At 59.3% G+C, this 20462-nt stretch overlaps 1 protein-coding gene across 1 annotated transcript in view; it reads right to left on the bottom strand.

Moving 5' to 3' along the window:
* Nucleotides 1-415: 415 nt before the first annotated feature.
* ADGRD1 (adhesion G protein-coupled receptor D1) overlaps nucleotides 416-20462 on the bottom strand; it is a 124002-nt gene continuing 103955 nt past the window's right edge. Inside the window, exons 19-25 of the mRNA XM_019668921.1 lie at nucleotides 16256-16322; nucleotides 13882-13948; nucleotides 7896-7987; nucleotides 5970-6096; nucleotides 4813-4854; nucleotides 3595-3687; nucleotides 416-2542 (exon numbers count right to left, since the gene is read on the bottom strand). Of these exons, the coding sequence (XP_019524466.1) occupies nucleotides 2447-2542; nucleotides 3595-3687; nucleotides 4813-4854; nucleotides 5970-6096; nucleotides 7896-7987; nucleotides 13882-13948; nucleotides 16256-16322 (584 nt within the window). The 3' untranslated portion in view covers nucleotides 416-2446. The remainder of the gene's footprint in view (nucleotides 2543-3594; nucleotides 3688-4812; nucleotides 4855-5969; nucleotides 6097-7895; nucleotides 7988-13881; nucleotides 13949-16255; nucleotides 16323-20462) is intronic.

The raw sequence follows: 20462 nt of genomic DNA, 5'->3' as shown, positions 1-20462 counted from the left end.
AGGTGGGGACCCCGAGGGTGTCAGGGAGATCAAGCCCGGAGCAAAAGAACCATGTAGCTGGGAGGGTGGCATGCGGCTGGACCCTGTCCCTCCTGTGAAAAAGCACCAGTGCATCACTCAGGACACCGACAAAGGGACACGGTGTACCATGTCCCTGTCCTTCTCCCTACGCCCGCTGGCTGGCACCTAATCCCCAGGTACCTAAGAGAGCAGTAGGGGTGCGGTGAGGTGGGGTGGGGTGGAGGGTGCATCGTCTGTCATGGTGTCCCCAGAGCTAGAACGTGCTGGGTACATGTCGCTGAGTAAACGCGCCGAGGGTAGCATTGTACCCATGTGTGATTCTGTTTAGATTTTTGTCGAGAGACCCGCGATCCTGGTCACCTGCCACAAGCAAAAGACTTTAAAGTCCACACTCTGTTTTAAGGACATTAAGATTTTATTTCATAAAAGTCACGACACACTTTCACTACTGAGGGGCATTCATCATCTTGCCTGTGCTGTGAACTGCTCTAAACACACGACTCTTCCTGACACCTTAGCTTTGGCCCAGTGTGTGCAGATGATAAAATACCGCAGCAGCCGGAGCAGATCGTGTATAAATAAAGTGCACTCTTCATTCACTGGACGGCAAAGGTTTGCTCACCACATCTCCTGATATATTAGCCATGGAGGGGGAGGACGTTGAGAGTAAAAAAGCAAAGAATTCCATCTACAATAAAGGCCGGTCCCATTTGATTTGCTTCACCAGGAACTAAATGAGGGAAAATCCAAGTGTAAATCCGAGGAATACAGTGTTCTCACGGGCACAGAAGGAACCCGGGTTCTGAGTCATGAGGAGAAGCCAGGCTGGCACGTCGGACTTTTCACCAAGCAGGGGCTCTGCGGGGGTGTCCACCTGTGTCTGCCAGGTGCCCCCCAGCATGCCCATGGGGGTTTCACACGAGGCGCATGGCACTGTCACAATGTGCTGAGCTGACTGGCGCTCCTGGGAGTTTGTCTGGACAGACCAACGGTTCACTCTGTGGACACGCCAGTCTGCACCCCCTCCCGCGGTGGGGTGGCCGTGCACGATGTCACACTCACTGTGGTTGGGCGAGTTCCTTGTAGAAGGTACCAGATGAGGGTGCCAAAGTTCCACAGAACTACACAGGGAACTTACTCTGCAACCAAGCAGACGTGTGGGGTGGGGGAAGGGCTTGCTGCTGGCATGGTCACAGTGTTCAAGGTCCATCTCCAGGGTTGAAGGCAGGTCTGAATTCTGCAGCACACATCTCACAGACACCAGGAGCGCTGTGGTCACTGCAGGATATTTCGCGAATATGTCAGGGGCATTTGGTTCACATCTGTGATGGCAAACCCTGGTGTGGCATAGGCTCTTGCGCTCACATGGAGTGGTGATGGTGATTCCATGGCCTCAGGGGCTGAGCCACAGATTAACAGTGATTGTCACCCCCTGCCTCCCCCCCAGATCAGACCCTCCCTCAGAGCTATCTGCCACATGGCAGGGCAGCCTTTGCAGCAACACAAGATACATACTGTGCAAGCCACCACTGCGACTGCTCGTTAGACACACGGGAAAAAAGCATTTGTAAGGGATAAGGAAGGAACTCTCAAAGGGAAGTTTGGCCCTGCAAAAACCGCGATCTAGACGGGGGGAAGCCAACACAAGGCATAGCCTGCCCGCCCACCGTGAATGTGAGAAGGCTCCAGTGCTAGAAGACGCCCTCTGAGGGCCGGCTTCAAGTCGGAAGTGTCAACACGCGTGAGGATGCTGAGAAGCTCTCCGAACCCCACGCTGTGCCTTGGCCACTCCTGGCTCTCCACGCTGGTGAGGCCCCCACCCAGGACTGGGTGGAGCAGCCCGCGGCTCAGCTCACAGCCAACCCAGTGACCCAGCATGGACCTCACACCGGGATGTCACCCGACAGAAAGCCACTCTTCAGCTGGAGCTTGCTGGGTGAATTCAGCAGGTTGAACACGACCGTCATAGTCTTCCCCAGGGGTCCCCATCTGCCTCTGCCTGACCTTCTGGGGGCATGTGGAGACCTTGGGCTCCCTCACCAGACCCCGCCTCTGTGGCCCTGAGTCCTCATCCTGGCCCAGAGGCGAAGCCTCCCCAGGTCCTGTGCGCTCATGCGTCGCAGGTCGGATGCTCGCACACTTGCATGATGACAGCAGGCCCACGAGCATCACGGCCAGATTGCTGTGTCCTCCAGGGGAGTCCAAGGGCAGTCACTCAGCTCACAGGAGGCTCCGAGCCGGGCTGTCCGCCCATCACTAGGCATGGGGCTGTGGGCTGGCAGTGGGCTGTCACACAGGGAGGGGCCGTGATCCCACAACCAGACGGAACAGGAGAGGTCCCACCGGCGAAGGCAGAGTGTGTCTTGCATTTTGTTTGGGGGGGCGGTGCTCTGAGTGGCGGGCAGACCCGGTCCACGGCCTCTGCTCACACGGGGGACAGGTCCACGCGGTGGGCAGACTGGCTGCTCTTGTCCCAGGGGCTGAGCTTGGTGGAGGCCGTGCCCAGCTGGGTCCCGTTCATCTGCGAAGCACAGGGGAGTGAGGGGTGCGGACTCTGATCCAAGGCGAGACACCGAACCCGTGTGAGTGCGGAAGCGGGCCTGGGCCAGGAGGCTGCCTGAGGTCCTCCCCGTGGGGCCCCCTGCTCCCCCAGAAGCAAGGACCCTGAACTCCAGGGGGCGCCCTACTCCCACCTGCTTGCTCTGCATGATTTCCCTCCCCCCCCTCCCGGGTTCTGGTGTGCATTCATTCATTCACTCTCACCTCATTCATTCATGCACCGACCATCTTGCATTTACTCATCCACCTCCCTCCATTCATTCCTCCCTCCATTCCTCTGCCCATCTGTCCATTCACACATTCGCTCCACACTTGTGTTCTGAGCATGCTGTGACTGGTGCTGACGTCGGCTGTAGGGTCACAGCAGTGAGCAAGGCAGGCGGATCCTGGCCCTGGCATCACCCTTCCACAGGGGGAGGCGGGCAGCGGCCATCAAGCGGACAAGTGGAGAAAACAATCGTGGAGAGTGGGGGTGGGGGGGGGTGACACCAACACGAGGCGGGAGCACCCGTGTTCCCAGGTGCTGCCCAGGACGGACCTCCTGAGGCTGTGACACCTGAGTGGGTTAGGAGGACACCACGTGCTCCAGGCTTCCTTGGGGGGCCCTGACCCAGGGGCCTCTTGGTCACTTAGTGACCTGTATGTCTTTCCATTCCCCAAAGTCAACACAAGAAGGGCTACCCCGGGAAAGGGGGCAGGAGATTTCACAAGGACAGAGGACCCGGCCGTGGTGTGACACGGCCCAGGGCCGCACAGCCAGCAAGTGTCAGGGGGCTGAACCAGGAGCCGAGGCGCCTCCACCGCCACCTGCACTGATGCCACCACGGACGGGGCTGGGCTCCAGGCTGTCCTCGGTGAGGCAGAGGCTGCCTGCCGCTCAGAGGCTCAGCGAAGCACCGCCGTGACCGGACGGATCTCCAGGTGACAGCGAGAGAGAGCAAGCACCCTGGGGGCAGCAGGGCACTGTCCGCCCCTGCAGGGAGGGGTGGAGGCGACACCCCACACTGCACTCACCACGTCGGAGCTGAAGGGCTTTACGTTGGGGTTGCGGCTGGAGCTGCTTGTGAGCGTCCAGACCTTGGTCTTGTGCTTAAAGGCAGCTCTCACCTTTGAGGGTAGAACGAAGGCTCATTAGAAGCCGCTCCTGAGGCTGGACCAGGGGCAGTCAGAGCCCTGCCTACAGGTCCCTCAGGGGCAGGGTCTGTCAGAGCACAGTCGTCAGAGTCGCAGGCGCACTTGCAGGCACAGCTCGCGTCCCCACCACGGCACCGGGCCCTACATGGGGAGCTGGGTCTGGCACGGTCTGGGCGGGGAGCTGGGACACACACAGCAGTGAGTGGCGTGGAGGGCACAGCGAGTGACAGGAGGTAGAACTAGCAGGTGGACACGCAGATGTGCACACAGGATGGGCCACCCCACCCCTGTCTGCCATGTGGACCTGGGCTGTTCCCTGGTCTTCGCAGTCACCTAACCCCGTCCACCGGCCACCGTCTTCCTCAGCAGCGCTCCCCGCCCTGCCCCATGCCCCCATCTCTCCCTCCCCGCCTGACCCATGGTTGTACAGACAGGCGGTCTCAACCGAAAAAGCAGATGGTGGGGCGGGTGCTTCTGCCCTGTCCCCACGCACCGTTCCAGGGGCATTTCCTCACAACCACAGCCCGGCAGTGGCTAGAGTGCCAGGGCACACAATGCCAAGCCCACAAGTCAGGGTTGTGGGGCCTGAGGGCAGGGCCAGGCCTGGAGCCGCACCACCCTCCCCATGGTCTGCACACAGCAGGTGCAGTGCCCACACCGCACGGAGGAGGGGACCAGCTCCAGCTGCCACGATGCCCTTGGGGGCCACACCGCAATGCCCCCTCTCCAACCCCTGCTGCCAGGACACCCCCTTCTTACACCCCAGGACAGCTTCCCAGGGCCTCTTGGGAGGACCTTTGGCAGCACATGTACGCCTCACTGTCCCTGAGTCACCAGCAAGGCCCTGAGTCTCCATCTCGCCTTGTCCTCCACGCAGCCAGCGCTGCCTGAGGGGGGAGGCTTGGGTGTTGCTTAGCAACTGGATGAGACAGAAGGGGCTGATGGAAACTAGCCCCACCGTGCACAACTCGTCACTGATTTCAAGGCTTATTCAGAATTAGGTTCCCAGATGCCAGCCTGACCCCGCGTTCTGTGCCCTTTCAGAAAAAAAAACACCCCAAAACCCGCCTCATGTTGTTGGGCGTGCAGGAGACGTACCTCTGAATTCAGGAGGCAATGAAAGAGGAAGATGAAAAATCCCTGGAAAGGAAGGAGGCAGCTCAGTTAGAACCACTTGCATTTTGTTATCATCACGTCCTCAAGGTTCTTCCCGGCACCGCAGACGGGTTCTGAGAGCAGCTCTGGCCTGGCTCCCTCTTGGGGAGCCTGGGCGTGCGCTGTGATGGGCTGGGGTCCATGAGGAACAAGGGGTGTCCTGGATCCCACCCTGTAATGTGACCTAGAGGCAGGCAGCCACTAGATCGGGGTCAGAGGTGGCCTCTGACTGGGCAAAGATTCAGGGACAAGCGGGTCCCCAGACAGGCAAACGCTGGGGACAGCCCAAGGTGAGGACATCAGACTGTCGCCTGAGCTGAGCCTCGGTGTCCTCTGCAGACTGAGGACAAGATGTCCCCTAACATCGAGCGGCTGCTCCCGTGTGTCAGGCAAACACGTCACGTGTCTCAATTGTGCTGGAAGCAGCCCCGTGGAGTGAGTCCTGTCATCGGTCCCACTTTATGGGGAGGAAACTGGGGCACAGAGGACATGAGCCCCAGGACCTGTCATGTGTGGGGACGGCCGCCAGGACCACCCATCACTTTCGTGATAAGCAGCCAGAGGGAAGCTATGCATGAAGCTTATTACAGTTTAGAAGCTCGGCACACCACTGCAAGAGGGTCACTGGTCACGAGACCAGATGCTGGGTGGGGGCTGTGGGTGGTAACAGGCTCCACCTCCGTGCTTCCTCCGGGGGCTTGAGAGTCCGGGGGCTCAGACTCTGGCCATCCAAGCCTCTGGTTTGCAGGCTGGTGACCCTTCCCTGCCCATCCATGCAGGGGACACATGCGAACTCACACCTGGGGTACCCCTATCACCCCCTCTCCAGACCCTTTCAGGAGCCGTCCACATGGAGACTGTCCTCCCTGTCAGGCCGGGATGTACCTCCCACAGGTACTGGCCACGTGAACAGGGTCACAACCCTTCAGGCCCCGCTTGCTCAGAGACCCCGGAATGTGCCCCACGGATGCCCCCGTCCTCGGGCCTTGGGGACGCCCCATGCTATGGGTGTCACTCCGGCCCTGGGACAACCTGCTCCGTGCATGCCCACCCACAAGGCTACAGCCAACACCCCCACCTGAGGGTGCCTTGGCTCCTACCTGTAAGGAGTTGAGTATGGCAAACACGTACTGGAAGACGACCGCCTGGCCGTTGACAGCCAGCACGCCGAAGACCCAGGACGTCCCCAGGATGGGCAGCAGCACGGCCACAGCTTTCGCTGTCAACCTGAGAGGGAAACGGGGCAGTGCCCTGGGTGGGTCTGGAGGGCCAGCCTGGGGGTGCGAGGCTGCTGGTTGGGAGCAGACGCAGCCCCTGTGGGGAGTGGGGCCCGAGCTCCACCCTGCAGCAGCCTTGGTGAGTGGCTGACCCCGGGACAGAGGAGATGGGGTTCCTGCTGGGACAGTGCTGGGCCCATTAACAGCACTGCTTCCGCACTATTGCAGCCGGCATGGGTGTTTGGGAGCCAGCATGCACTCTGGGCACACAGACTGACCACCAGAGGGGAGGGCTGGTCCCAGGTGCCCGCAGAGGACAGCAGCGGGGTGGGAGGCGTGCCCAGCACCAGGGCAGCAGCAGGTTTGGCCTGGTGAGCTCCCCTGGGAAGGTGACCTCTACGAGGAACGCTCTGCAGACACATGGGAACGCCCCCCTTCCCGTGCTGTTCTCCACCTCCACCCGTGTCACCCTTTCCACTCAGGAGACATTCCCACGGAGGCAGAGACAAGGTGTGGAGGGGCCCGTGGTGAGTGAAGGGAGGGAGCAGAGAGAGGGCACGGAGGGTACACAGGTGTGGGGTGAGCACACCGGGGGGTCTGGGGGAGCTGAGGTTGGACTGAGGGAGGGACAGGCTCCTCACTGGCCAGGCCACCACCAGCCTGGGGCACAGGGCCGGGGGACGGCCAGCCCCACAGGGCAGCGCTGCCTGTTCTCGCTATGGAAGATCCCTGACCCAGGGCCACCTTTTCTCCCACACGACGCACATTCCAGGGTTTCCAGCAGCTGAAAGAGCCCGCGAGGCTGGAATTCATTACAGAATAATCACCTTGTTGACCTGCTGTTGACACGCTGTTTTCCCTTCTGATCAGAAGCGATATGCTATCGCTAAGGGAACTTACACAACACCGGCCCCCATGTCCTTGGGAGCAGCCACCTCCACCACTTCCTGGCCTATGGTTTAGGGGTGCTGATTGCACAACTGGTCCAGGTTACTGGGACCCCCATTCCACTGTGACTGGTCCAGGGTAGCCACGTGACTCATCCAAATCTCAGCCTCCAGCCTCAGGTCGTCTGTCTGATTGTTGGGAAAGAGGCATTTCCTAGACTTCAGCCAGGTTGTCACCAGGAGGCGTGAGGCTGACCCAGAGGTCACAGGGCTGAGAGGTGCAGTGGGAACTGGGCCCTGGGGCTGTGGTTTGAGCCCCTGTACAAATCAGCTAGATGCCCTCCTGGGCTTCATGATTGCGGTGTTGATAGGTCCCCCTTTTCTTTAGCCAGTTTGTGCTGGGTTTTCCATCACCTGCCATTGGCAGAGCTCTAACTGATACAGGGCAGGGAACCCTCCTGCCCCCTCTCCCGATGGCCCAGCCCACAGCACGATGCGAGTCTTACTCTCTTAGGGCGTCCTCCATGTGACAGCCCTGTGAGACGTCTGCTGTCACCCCTCCCCGCTCCCCGACCCCGGATGAAGACAGCAAGACATTGAGGGGTTAGATACGGCGCAAGGTCCCAGCAGACGGCAGGGCTGACACAGGGGCGGCCCGGCCCTAGAGTCTTCCTCTTCACCCCACCCAAGTTGCTTCTCGCCCTCGGGTGAAGCAGTGCCCAGGAAAGCATCTAGTAGGCCCCCCTCTTCCACAGATGGGGGCTCCGAGACTGGGAAGAGTGGCTAGTCCTGGTCACAGCGACTGAACAAGGAGCTAAGAGAGGACGTGAGCCCAGGGCCGTCCCAGGGTGGCTGTGAGGACACTGCCCAGCGACCTGCCCTCTGTGGGTGGGGACGCTGTTGACGGCCAAGGCCAGCTTACTTGAAGGCGCTGGGGTCTCCATGGATCTTGTAGTTGTCGGCGCTGATCTGGGAAATGACCCTGGTCACGGCAATGAGGATGCTGATGTTGACCTGCATGAGGGGACAGGAGGGCAGGTGAGGGCTGGAGCTGCACCTGCAGGCACCTGACTCTACCTGGCCGTGGGCATTGGCCCGCAGGCCCCCAAAAGTCTGCGCTCTGGGGGCTCACACCTGTGCTATGGAGAAAAGACAGCAAAACACGGCACTTCTGGTCCCCAGGAGGAAGGGGAGAGCCCTTGGGCAAACCCTCCACTCAGCATCGGTTCGCCGTGTCACCCTGGGAAACTCACATACGTTCTCTGAACCCCATTTGATGAGAAACAGCAGTGGTGCCCACAGCGCGAGCTGACCATAGAGAGGACGAGGGATCACGTGTGAGGGCCCCAGCACATTCCCGCCCCCGCCAGACGCCTGGCTGCGTGACTGTGGGGCCACAGCAAAGGAGACTCTCCCTCCTGTCCATGACCCCTCCTTGCTGGGAACCTGCCGGGGGGAGGGGGGGCTCCCCTTGGGGTCTGTGCTGCTGGTGGGGGGGGGATGGAAGGGGTCTGGCAGAGGCTCCAGGACTTGTCCCCTCCCATGGCAGCTCTCCAGGGTCCTGAACGAGAGGCTGGGTCACAGCAGGTGACAGCAGGAGAGTGACAGCCCGGATATCCCTCCGCTGTGGGGTCCCCAGCTGGATTCAGGGCTGTCTGTGGCCAGCGGCCTCTCCCTTATTTCTGAGAAACTCCAAGGTCATTTGCAGAGTTGCTGAGGGCTCCAGCTCCAGGACCAAATCCCTTGTGTGAATTACAGGCGGGCCTCAGAGGGAGGCGGCCACCCCACCAGACCTGGCCCACAGCCGAGCTTTGGGGGCTCTGAAGGGCGTTGCAGGCATGGACCCCCGGGGCCCCTTCCACCCTGGCTGGCCACGCCACACACGCAGCCTGGGCTCCTGCCCTGGAAGGTCCCCTCTGGGCACCCAGCCTGAGGCCTTTTCAAACACGCCTGCCAGTACCGCCTCTTCCTGGGGGCCTCGCAGCCTCCTCCCCACTCTGCCTCACTGCTCAGGCCGTTCCCACCCCCAGCCTTGTCCTGACCCTCCTCCCATCGTCCTCCCAGTGGGACGATTTGAGGCATCCCTGTCTGTCTGTCCCCGGGAAACGGGACACTGGGCATGGCACCCTTTCCTGTCTGGCCCTTGCTTATCCTGTTTCCATAGGCAGATGAAGGTGTGATTGTGGCTTTCAGTTTGGTGTCTCATCTTAACCAACCAGCTCACCGTCTGGCACCCCCTCTCCCAGCAGTCACACCCACCTGGCTGGCCCCATCTTCTCGCCTGTAAGACGAGGGTGACTGTGGATGTCCCCCAGGTCAGGGAGAGGAAGCAGGTCACAGACCTGATCGCCCAGGAATACCGTGCCCCCACCCCTCCTCACTGCCGACTGACTGTGTCACAGCCACAGGACAGCCACACTCAGCCAGACTAAGAGGCGGGCCAGCAGGTCACCGGGTTCTGGAGTGAAAATACCGCGATGGGGACAAAAGCGAGGGTGCCTCCGGCATAGTCGCTGCTCCAGGGAGTGGGAACTTCCCTTCCAGGCCATCTCAGCGGCCTTCTGAAACCAGGCTGTGCATGTGCCTGGAAGCATCCTGCCTCCAGCAGCGTAGACTGCCTTGCGAGGGGTGGGGCAGGGGGTGGGGGTGGGGGGGACACAAAAAATGCCACAGACGCAGCTGCTCTCCCCGAGATTCAGTCGTTTTTTTCTTGAATAAATGCTTTCAGCTTTTACGCCGTTGGGGAATTTCCAGAGTTCTGAGCTGCACCGTGTTTCACATGCATGATTCACCCTACAGCAACCTCGCATCTGCGGGGGAGCATCCCCTAGGCCTTCTGTCTGCCGCCCTGCAAGTTCTGCCTCCTTCGCTTTGGGGGTGTATGTCCTGGGTCCTCACCCACGGGTGACCTGAGGCCTCGTCTGTCACAACAGGCTGTAACCCCCTGAATACATCAGGTCCAGGGGGGTGGGGACTTCTGGGGCCGCCACGCTGCACATAAGGGGACCCAGCAGCTGGTCCAGGGCCGGAAAGCCAGAGTGTGATGGACACTGTGGAGAGGCCCAGCAGATTCCACATACAGCCCTGGGGTGCAGGGGACACCCAACCAGCCCCGGGGGAGTCTGGGTAGTCTGTGTGGGGGGTGGTGGAGACACGGACAGAAAACTTTCTAATATATTATTAAGCTTTTCTTTCAAATGTTTGACCATGTGTGTCAAAATGCAAAACTCAAATGACTTCACTCAATATTAGTTTTGAACAATTATGAACTAAAAGGGAAATAATACAAACCCCTTCTCTCATGAAAGTCTCAGCAGTGTCCTTAGGCTCAGGAGGAAAAGAGACCTAGCCCTGAAGTGTCCCAGTGGTTCAGGAAGGGGACGGAGGAACCGTGGGGCCTGGGACCAGGGAACAGGGCCACCTGGGGGCCCCTGGGGAGAAACTCCAACACCCCACATGTGCCCAAGGTCACTTCAGCCAACACCCACGTGAGCCCAGAGGTGTCATCACAAGCCCGTCTGCTGCTGGGTGGTGAGAGCCGTGCCCGCCCCAGCGGTCAGGCGAGACGTCATGGTCACACAGGCGGCTCTACACCCACTCCGCAGTGTGGTGGATGCATCAAATCACGGCAAAGGGTTTTACACACATAATTATGCCACAAGAGATTAATTAGATCCCAGGGCTTCTGCTCTGTCCTGGCCTCTCTAGTTAAGGTCGTAAGGATGCGCCTGGGCGACGGTTAAGCTGCTCACATTGTGTATCGGCCGTTACAATTCGTCATCGTCCCCATGGCTCCCAAGACTTTGCCGGGGTTTATTTGTTCTCCCCTCTCTCTCATCCCCAGCCTGTCTGATTTCGTTTGCACGCACCGCCCTCTGCCTCGTAGGACCGGCACACTTGCTGTGGCGTTTGGAGGGAGGTGCAGCTAACCTCCGGTCCCACCTCGGTGAGAAACTAAGGGGAAGCGGGCGGCGGCTTGGAGAGCCGCATGAAAACACACCGCAGCACCAGGCCTGCCCCCTCCACCCGCTCGTCACCCCCCACCCTCCCAGGGTCCCTGCTCTTGGGGTACAGCTTCTGTAAAGCCTGCGGGTCCCAGGGCCATGTCTGCCTTCAGCCCGCCTGTAGCCACCCAGGGAATGACGTCATCCCGCTGCGTTCCTGCCCCTCTGGGATGAACCTCAGCCGGACACACAGAAACCACACTCACACCACAGACACCTTTCTAAAGAGTTATCGTTTCAAACCTGCCAGGGCTCCCGGCTGTTTAAATGCCTGGAGTGTGGAAGCACCCACTCCCCAGACACCCATGGGTCAGGCCAGGTGTGCTATTCTGAAACTTGCTTCCCCAGGTGGAAAGTGGGCAGAAGACCCCTAGGAAAATAGGGGCAGAACTCTAGGTGGCAGCACAGACCCGATGAGGAGAAGCACCCCCACCCGCGTGAGGCCTGACAAAGTCAGGGGGGCACGGTCCCAGGACCCCCCTAGAGCTGGGGTCCACATGCCCTTTGTGCCAAGGCACGGGCGGTAGGCACCGCTGGCTTTGCAGCCACACGGCCTGTACTGCAGCGTGAATGCAGCCCAGACAGTCCTTAAACAGTGGCTGTGCCACCGAAACGCCGTTGACAAAAGCAGGCGGTGGGCCACAGCGGGCGGCAGTTAGCGGCCCCTGCACTTGACCATGAAACCAGCAAACCTCCTTTTCTGCCCCCCTTCCCTCCCCACCTCTCAAGGAGTGGGCTGGGTGAGGGCCCCGGGGTCACGCCCCCTCAGGAGTGGCAGCCGGGGCTCCTGCAAACCTGGAGGACATGGGGACCCCACGTGGCAGTGGTTGGAGAAGGACCTGGGCAGGGCACCCTCCAGACTCCACGGTCACTGACCCACACGGAGGAAAACAGATTACCCAGAACTGTCTGGGACGGGCGACCCTGCCCGGGGCCTGCACATCTGGAGGGCTAGGTCAGGACAGGGAGCAAGCAGGCGACGTGGGACTTACACACACGTGCCCCCTCGGCACCCCTGCCATTGCTTTTCCCGTAAATCTCTCTCCCAAGGGGCAGGCAGGGAATTATTGAAGGCGACTGATGTCTGTCCTAGAAATGTTCTCTGTTTTGGTTGGAGAAGTGAACCGCTCAGCCAGAGACCAGAGAGGGGGTAGGGAGGGAGCACGCGGTCTCGTACCAAAGCCTCTGAAATCCTGTGAAAGGCCGTGTGACAAAGAGATTGGGACGAGTCAGCCCTGGGGACAGAGCAGCTCTGGCTCTGAAAGCTCAGTGACACATCACCATTACATGGCGTTGCCTCCCGCCCTGAATGTGATTAACTGGGGGACACCGTTCTCAGAGCTTGTTGCTGACACAAAGGCGAGTGCTCTGAGGCCCTGTCGGGTCCCCGTCCCCACCGGGACGCCTTCCCGGCAGGACCTTCCTGTATAGCACAGGTGTGGGGCCCCTGGTCTGACAGAGACTGCTGTGCCCCTCCGCTCACAGTGGGGACGCAGGGATGTGATTCTGACCATTGGTGATGGACAAAGGGAACACCCAGTCACCACCGAAGCCGGCAACCAGGGAGACAGATGGCTAGGGCTGCAGGGTGCTGGGGGCACGGGCTCCTGTGAGACAGGAGGTTCTGAAGGCAGAGGCATGGGTGCTGCGGCCACGGAGGACCCAGGAGGCTCGCAGGGCCATGTGTCACCAAGGAAACTACCCATCGCCTGTGATACCCAGGTCCTGTCACCTGGCAGCTGGCATGGAAGGGAGCCGGGCCAGTGCAGCTGGAACGAGGGGATCGAGAGTGGGGCTGGCACCCCCGTCCCAAGCAGACAATGATGATGACACGACGGTCCCCTCGCTCTGTCCTCCAGAAACCCTTTCCCAGGGAGACACTGCTGCACCTCCGTGGGGCACAAGGAGAGTCTGAGGGGCATTTGAATCAGGAAGAAGTAATCCGGGTCTTAAAGCATCTTCCCTTAGATTTGTTTCCCATTAACCACCAGGGCCCACGCCTGGTTGTGCCACCAAATGTGGGGCCAAGTCCAATGAGCTTTCAAATTAGCAGCTGGGGAAAAGGGCAGGGAGCCCGAGGAGGAAGGCTGGCGGACGAGACGATAGTTACGAAGTTTCCACGTGGGGAGGGGTGGCCTCAGTGCCGCCCACAGACCGTCTCCCAAGTCCCTGCTGACTGCCGTACTGGTGACATGGAAAGGGACAGGACTGGCAGGACAGTCACGATTGCCATCTAGGCAGCCTGGGACCCGAATGGGGAGGTGATGAATGAGGACACTGAAGGCACAAGTGTCTCTGGGAGGCGTCCCCCCCTTCCCCAGGGAGGGCTCTACACCCTCCACCGGCAGCAGCTCAGAGCAGTGACCACGGCCTGGGTCCCGGCCCCGTGGGGAGAATAGCAAAGGTGTCCCTCCCCCCGCAACTCCAGCAACCATTGTTATCAGAATTTTGTTTCTCACCAGCTCTGGGACAACCTGTCCAAGAAAGGAGCCAACTCGCAGGAAAACAGCTGAGAAGCACAGAGCCCGAGCACGTGGCGGTGGCCTGTCTGACCCCTGGGCCCAGCAGTGACCACAAACACTCCTGACCACAGGCCTAGGAATCCCCGTTTCTGCTCAACCACAAGTGGGGTTTCCTCTCCCCGAAACCACAGGAATCCTAACAGCCGTGTGTGGTCCCCAGGAGGCTTTCGCTAAGAGTCCCCAACACAGCCCTGCGTCCCCAACCCCCAGGGCCAGCGGCCACACTTGCAGCTTCAGCTGGAAACCTGAAGATGTGCCCCATCTCCCTGCGTGTCACTTGGGAAATGACCCCTACGAGGGCCTGTCACAGGAGTGACGCTTCCCAGGTAGGACCAGGCCCATCTCCACGCAGCCCCAGGCCCCCCACCGGCAGGGAACTTACCACGATGACCAGCAGGGCAGGGGCTACGAAGGCCCAGATGGCGCCACTCTGCAGGGACAGCCAGCAACTGCGGAGGGAAGCAGAGCCGTTACTTCAACAACCCGAGCCGCCTGCCCCAGCGCTGGGCACCTTCCTCCAGAAGGAGCTGCCAGGACAGTCCCAGGTCAGCCTGGGCACAGCCACATGACACTTCGTCCCAACGACTGTGTCTGTGCCCCGTGCACGAGGGTCTCACATCTCCCGGTCGTGGGGAGAAGTCTGCAGGTTTGCAGACCGGCTCAGGGAAAAAAGCTCTTACAGGCTCCTCGTTAGCGGGAAAATTCACCTCTGAAGGGTCTAGCCAAGAGGCAAAATGCATTTTCACTTGATTATAAAAAATAAGTAAATGGACTTCTGTTAGGGGCTGGCTTTCCTCCAGAGAGCAGCAGACACTGACCTAACAGGTGCCTTCAGTAGGGGGATCGGGGGTCGGTGAGTCATGTGACACAGGACCGACCATTTTATCCGCTTGTCATTAGCTGTCGGTCAGTGACACCTCCAACAGTGTCCCTAACTGAGAGAAAAGGCCCCAGGGGCAACCTGCAATGGCTCTGATTTCCAGAGACGCCTCATCTGGGATGTACGGTCCTGTTTGAGGATGTGAAATTCCTTCTGGCGTCTGAGGTGTGTCTCCGGGAGGTCAGACAAGAATGCCAGCTCCTGGACAATGTCATTTCTTTCAGGGCATCAGACCAGCCCACAGCCTGGGGGTCCCTAGGACAGCTCATCTCCCTGGACCTGGGGACAGCCCTGGGGCCTGGGCACACCTGCCAGGTCTGGCCAGGTGCGTGGCACAGTCCTCGTTAACACACGGTGGACGCCTTGGCCGGGCTGCCCGCTCACTGCCCAGTGACCGGCTGCTCGCCGACACCACACCAAAGCCCCGGCTGCGTCCCCTCGCTTACCCTGACAGCCCCCCGCCCCCGGAGGCAGGCGCTATGATGGCTCCCACCCTGCAGATGGGGAACCTAAGGCCCTGCTTTCCTACCCACTTCCTGCCCCAAGACCCCCTGGACCAGGAGACAACAAAGTGCCCCAAAACAGCTGACAGCACCTCTAAGGTGCTAACACCCAGAGTGTGGGGGGCAGAAACCTCCCGTCTGAGGACGCAGCATGGACAATGAAAATGCACAGTGAGCCTGGGGCGCCTCTGCCACGTGCCACTCAAGCCCAGGCCTCGAGAGTGTGCCGACTGCAGAGAAAGCCAGGCTGGCCCACGGTTTCACGAGGACTTTACGTCGGTGAGGGTCTGCCGACTGTCTGTCCTCCGCAGAGACAGCTTCCGGCACCTTCCCCCAGGCCCCTCACTCTTGGGCACGTGAGTGGGAGACAGGCTGGTGTCAGTCACAGACCCGGGCCCCGCACTGCGGGGGACACGGCACCCACACGCTCCAGGTGGCACAGCGCGGAATAAATGCTGTGGAAACATGTCCGACTAGAGGTTGCTTCTTTAATTAATGCCTCGACTTCTGAAACCTTCCCTGCTTGGACGGAATGGGTCAGAACAACGGTCTGTCCTGTCCCTCTTGTTTTGATACGCGCTCAGGCGACGCTTCTTTTACGAGCTTCTTTCCCTGTAAACAGCTTCCCTGAAGTAGAAAGGGCCAGGTTTCTCCCAGGTGACCAGCTGGAAAACCATCGCGTCCGGAAGCTGTAAAAATGCTTTCTCTTCGTGAACACTCTCCTTCCCTGTTTCCGCTCAGTGGTCCCTCAGCGTGGCCGAGGGGAGGACGCGGCTTCCTGGAGACACTGGAGCTACAGTCTGTTTTATTTTCTTGGAAGGCAGGCAGTTTCCCTGGATCTCGGAAACGGGACCTGGCCCACAGCTCTGTAGCCCGTCCGCTGCAGTCTGGAGTGTGGCACGGGGTCTCCGACACTGTCAGGCCCTGAGGAAGGGCCCTGCCCGTGGCACAGCAGGCCCGGCTTCCTCACACACATGTAGCCATGCGGCTGTGGCCACGAGCATTGGTGTGCTAGGCACCTGCTGACCACCTCACAGAGGGCGAACGCATCACAGAGCTGCGCTCCATGGTGACCGTGTGTCTAGGACGACCACATGGGTGTCACAGTTCCCATCAGAAACCTCACCATCCTGGGGGCCCCCTGACACCCCAGTTGCCAGTTCCGAGGTGGGACAGTGCCCTGGGCACAGAGGGGGTTGTTTCTCACTCTGTGTGGCCTTTCTCGCTGCCAGGGCCTGGGGGAGTCAGCCCCGTACACACCTTCCCTGGAAGAACATGGGAGACAGACGCCGAGGCCCTGGGACCCCTCCCAGGGCCCTCTCCCACGGGAGTCCTGCCAACACGGGCACCTCAGAGGCAAACCCTCTACTTACTTGTTAGTGGTTCCGTAACTGTCCATGGCTGACGATATCGAGATGATACAGATCAGAAGAGGAAGACCTGCAGAGAAGCAGAGCAGACGAGCACATCAGCTGGCCCAGCCTCCTCTTATTCACAAATTCACTTACCTGCTTTATACCTGATCCAGACAAGAAGCACGTGCCGGTGCTGCCCACAGAGCAGCCTGGTGCTCCAAGAACCTGCAGCCTGAATAAGGAGATAACACCCACGCAGGCGCACGCACGCGTGAAATTTAGGCGATTCCCTTATGGAGCCCGTTCTGTCTCTGAAAACAACCCGCTTCCGGCTGCTCAGGCAGCCCGCGTCCTCAGGGCCTGTGTCTGATCTGCTGCCCTGCGCACAGCCTCGCCCTCTGCTCCCCCTGCCGAGAAGGGTTGGGGCGAGGAGGGGAGACGGCGAGGACCCAGTCCCTTATTCCAGCCGTGATCCTGCCCTGGAGAGGGCGTCCGTGAGAACCAGCTCCTAGAATTAAAGGATGGGGTAGGAGTGGAAACTCGAGGCTGTTGTGTTGCCAGCCCAGCCGATGGCTGAGAGTGCACGGCCCACAGAGATCTCTGCTCCGGGAAGCTCGCCCTGGCTCCAGGCCTGGGCGCTCAAAGCTGCAGCTCCCCCACAACCTCCGGTACCCCCGTCAGCTCCCTGCCTGTCCATCCGAGCACAGCCATCCTCTCTTATTCATAGGGGATTTGTTCCAAGACCCCCCAGTGGGTGCCTGAAACCGAGGATAGTACCGAACCCTATATATACTATGTTCTTTTCTATACAGACATGATATGTTTATACGTGATGAAGTTTAACGTACAAACTAGGCACAGTAAGAGATTAGCAACAAGTAATGAAATAGAACAATTGTTGGGTTGTCGGAAAAGTCATGACGCATTTTTGCAACGAAAAACATAGAAAAATGCGCCATGACTTCTCCGACAGCCCAATTATAACAACACATTGTGATGAATGTCATGCACATGTGGCATCGTGGCTAAAACAAGGGTGACTGGCACACAAGCCCTGCGACAGTGTCACAGTCCATCTGACACCCGAGCTGGCGGCTGAGTGGATAACACGTGGGGAGCTCATACAACGTGGAGACGGGGACCAAGGGGTGACTCACATCCCGGCTGCCCCTGGACAGCACAAGATTGCATCACGGTACTCAGAACGGCATGCAATTTAACATGTATGAGTTGTTCATTTCTGGAATTTTCCATTTAATATTTGTGGACTGTGGTTGAAAACCATTGGCGAAGACAGCTACTGCATCAGTTTTAAATAATCTCCTTGAAAAGGACTTTCCTGGAGAGTCTTCCTGTTTCTGAAACACTTTGTTTTGATGTCAAAAATAGTTGAACTGCATTACGGAACGTCTGGAAGAAAGTCGCCGGGCCCACCCCGGAGACCAGGAGGCCTCGGGGGAGAGGCGGGCAGGCAGGGGCCAGGGGGGGACCTGCGCCTCTCACCACGGACTCTCGTCACCCTTGCGTTTTCCAGGTGTGAGTGTGGCCTGACAAGGAGGCAGAGCTTTCCTTGGGGGTGAGTGCCTCTGGCGCCTCCTGCCTGAATGGACCAGAGCCACACGGGACGAGGACGGCGCCCCCACACATCCCTGTCCTCAGATGTCACACGGAATCTTGCTGCCTGGCCTAATCGCATGACAGCTGAGGTGGTGAGGGGCCGTGGGGCGATCAGGCCAGGGGGACCGTCAGCCAGCTGCCCAGCCCCCAATGGCACCACCACCATGACTCCCAGTCTGCACTGAGGGGGAGATGCAGAGGCCATGGGCATCTGTCCTCTGCCAGGAGTGATGGGTCCAGGCAGAGCTGCGGCAGGGTGATCCTCGTGGGTCCTGGAAGGTGCCGCAAGGACCAGAGGGGCCCTGAGAATGGCTCTTCAGATTCGGCGGTCGAGGCTTTGCTTTGAGCGTGTCTGCACCCTTGCCCTGGTCCTGGCCACAACGAGGGGTCCAGGTCTGGGGTCGGCACCTCTTTGCTGCCCAAAGGTAAACAGAGGCATCACCGTTCCTTTTCTGCTTTCACAACTGACTTGTTTCTTGTACGATCCCCAAATCACCACCGGAAGCTCCTTTGCCATTTATTTCTCCTTGTGTCACCCCGTGTCCAGCAGGGGCCGGGCCATAGGGCAGTGACCAGCGGGTCTGAGAAGAGGGCAGGCCGACTGCTTCCCATGAAGCAAACTGTGGGGCCACAGAGATGGGGGAGCATGTGTGCTGCCAGGGAGGGCATTTCACAGGTGGGCAAACGCTGACGGGTCAGCAAGACGGAGAAAACAGCGACCGGGAAAAGCCTGGGCTTCAGAGCCAAACGACACCTGGTTCTACTTCCAGGGCTACAGGGATCGGGGGGCTGGACCTCTCTGGGCCTCCACGTTCTCGCTGTGGAAATGGAGACAGCAGCCTCTCTTCCCCAGGCTGCTGTGAGGGTCACAGACGTGGCCGTGCGAGTCACGAGGCCCTGGAGGTAAGACACTCCCACAATAATCCCCGCGGTTATCGAGTGACTTGGATCCGGTTTCCTCTGGTACTGTCACCTGCACTCGCGTCCCATAGCCACGCAGACACGTGACATGCTTCTGCAGGCAGCTTGGGTCCCTCTGGCCCGCCATGTGTACTGTACGGGGTCCCAGATGTGCTCTCTGGAATGTGGTGACCATTGAGAGGGCCTCGTGGCATCTCCATGGCTGTGGCTCCTAAGATCCAGGAAAGGGAGACACGGGGGGCGGCTGGGAAACAGTAACCAGGTCACAGAGCAGCTGAGAGCGGGGCTAATATGATGCCTGACACAAGGTGGACGGTCTCGACAGAGACAGGGCCGAGAGGTGACATCACCAGCAGACAGAGGCCCCCACCTGTGGGAGCCACCTGTGCCGTCTGCCACATTTTCTGGATGCCGGCGCTGGGCACGTGGGAGGCGTGCCCTTCTGCACCCGGGGGCTGTTGGGCCGAAAGCCTCCTTCTGAGCAATGAGTAGTAGACAGGAGTGACACACGGCTCTGTCGGCTGAGTGTGAATTTCCAGTGTGACATCGTCCTGGGTCCTCCTCTCTCACAGCCACTGGCAATGACTCGAGGTGGTGACGTTTGCATCGCCCTGGGCTCCTGGGTGACTGCACCACCCGAGCCCCTGCACCACCGCTGGCCCAGTGGGGACGTGCCGTGCAAACAGGAAATACTTGCTGCTTTTCACCAATGAGAGGTGGAAGCCTCTTGTTACCACGGTGACACCCCAGCTGGTACAGCTCCAAGAGCCTGGCACTGTGTCATCAGCCCAGAGCACAAATGCAATTCAGAGAAAGGGGGAGAAGGGTGTCCAGAATGAACTAAATTTTAACCCCCAGATGAGTGGGGGCTCCCAAAAGACATGAAGTTGTAACAGAGAAAACGCTAGTAGGTTACATTTCTTCTACCTCCGAGTCTGTGATGGGAGACTCATGTCTGCTGCACTGATGTGCAAACTCTCAAACGTTTGTCACTTATCTCCACCTGCACGCGGTGAGAGGCAGATTATGTTTCACTCGCCTCGCACGTCCCCGCACAGGCCTCACAGCTAACAGAACCTCAAGAGAGACTATTGATTTGACACCTCCGATCTCAACTCAGCTCAAAACACAGTCCCAGGGTTTCAGAAATGACTCTGTTGGGAGGCTGGAGTAAGCGTGGGGCACACCTAGGGGTGGCCCCGCGGCATGGCCTCAGCACGCCCCGGTTCAGCCTCCAGCTCCTTGTTAATTACTAACTGAAGGTTGAGAGAGCACAGCTGCCTGCAGACAGCCTTTATTTAGGCCCAAAGCTAAATCTAACCTAATCAGAACAAAGGACGCAGTTCATGAGCCCTGATGAAATTAATTAAGGGAAAGCTGACGTGGAGGAGAAGCTGCAGGCGGCTGAAACCCAGCCAGCTCTCTAGCTGCAGACAGCTCACATCAGGGGTTGCACACTCAGACCTCCGGGGGCCGTGTCGGTATCAGAAACCACTGAGTTCCAGCGGATGTCCTCAGGGAGGAATGTAAGCTCGGGGTTCCCAGATCACCTTACTTTTCAAAAGAACTCTATCGTTTTATGTAAAAGCTCTCCACTTAAAAATATTGGCAAATAATTATTTTTTTCCTCCAAAACTGTGCAGACCAAATAAGACATCCTTCGAGGGTGGATTAGATTGGGTTGACA

Source organism: Hipposideros armiger, unplaced genomic scaffold (assembly GCF_001890085.2).
Source record: "Hipposideros armiger isolate ML-2016 unplaced genomic scaffold, ASM189008v1 scaffold_544, whole genome shotgun sequence".
NCBI classification, from domain to species: domain Eukaryota; kingdom Metazoa; phylum Chordata; class Mammalia; order Chiroptera; family Hipposideridae; genus Hipposideros; species Hipposideros armiger.
Note: the sequence above shows the minus strand (reverse complement) of the source record. Positions and strands in the feature narration are given on the sequence as shown.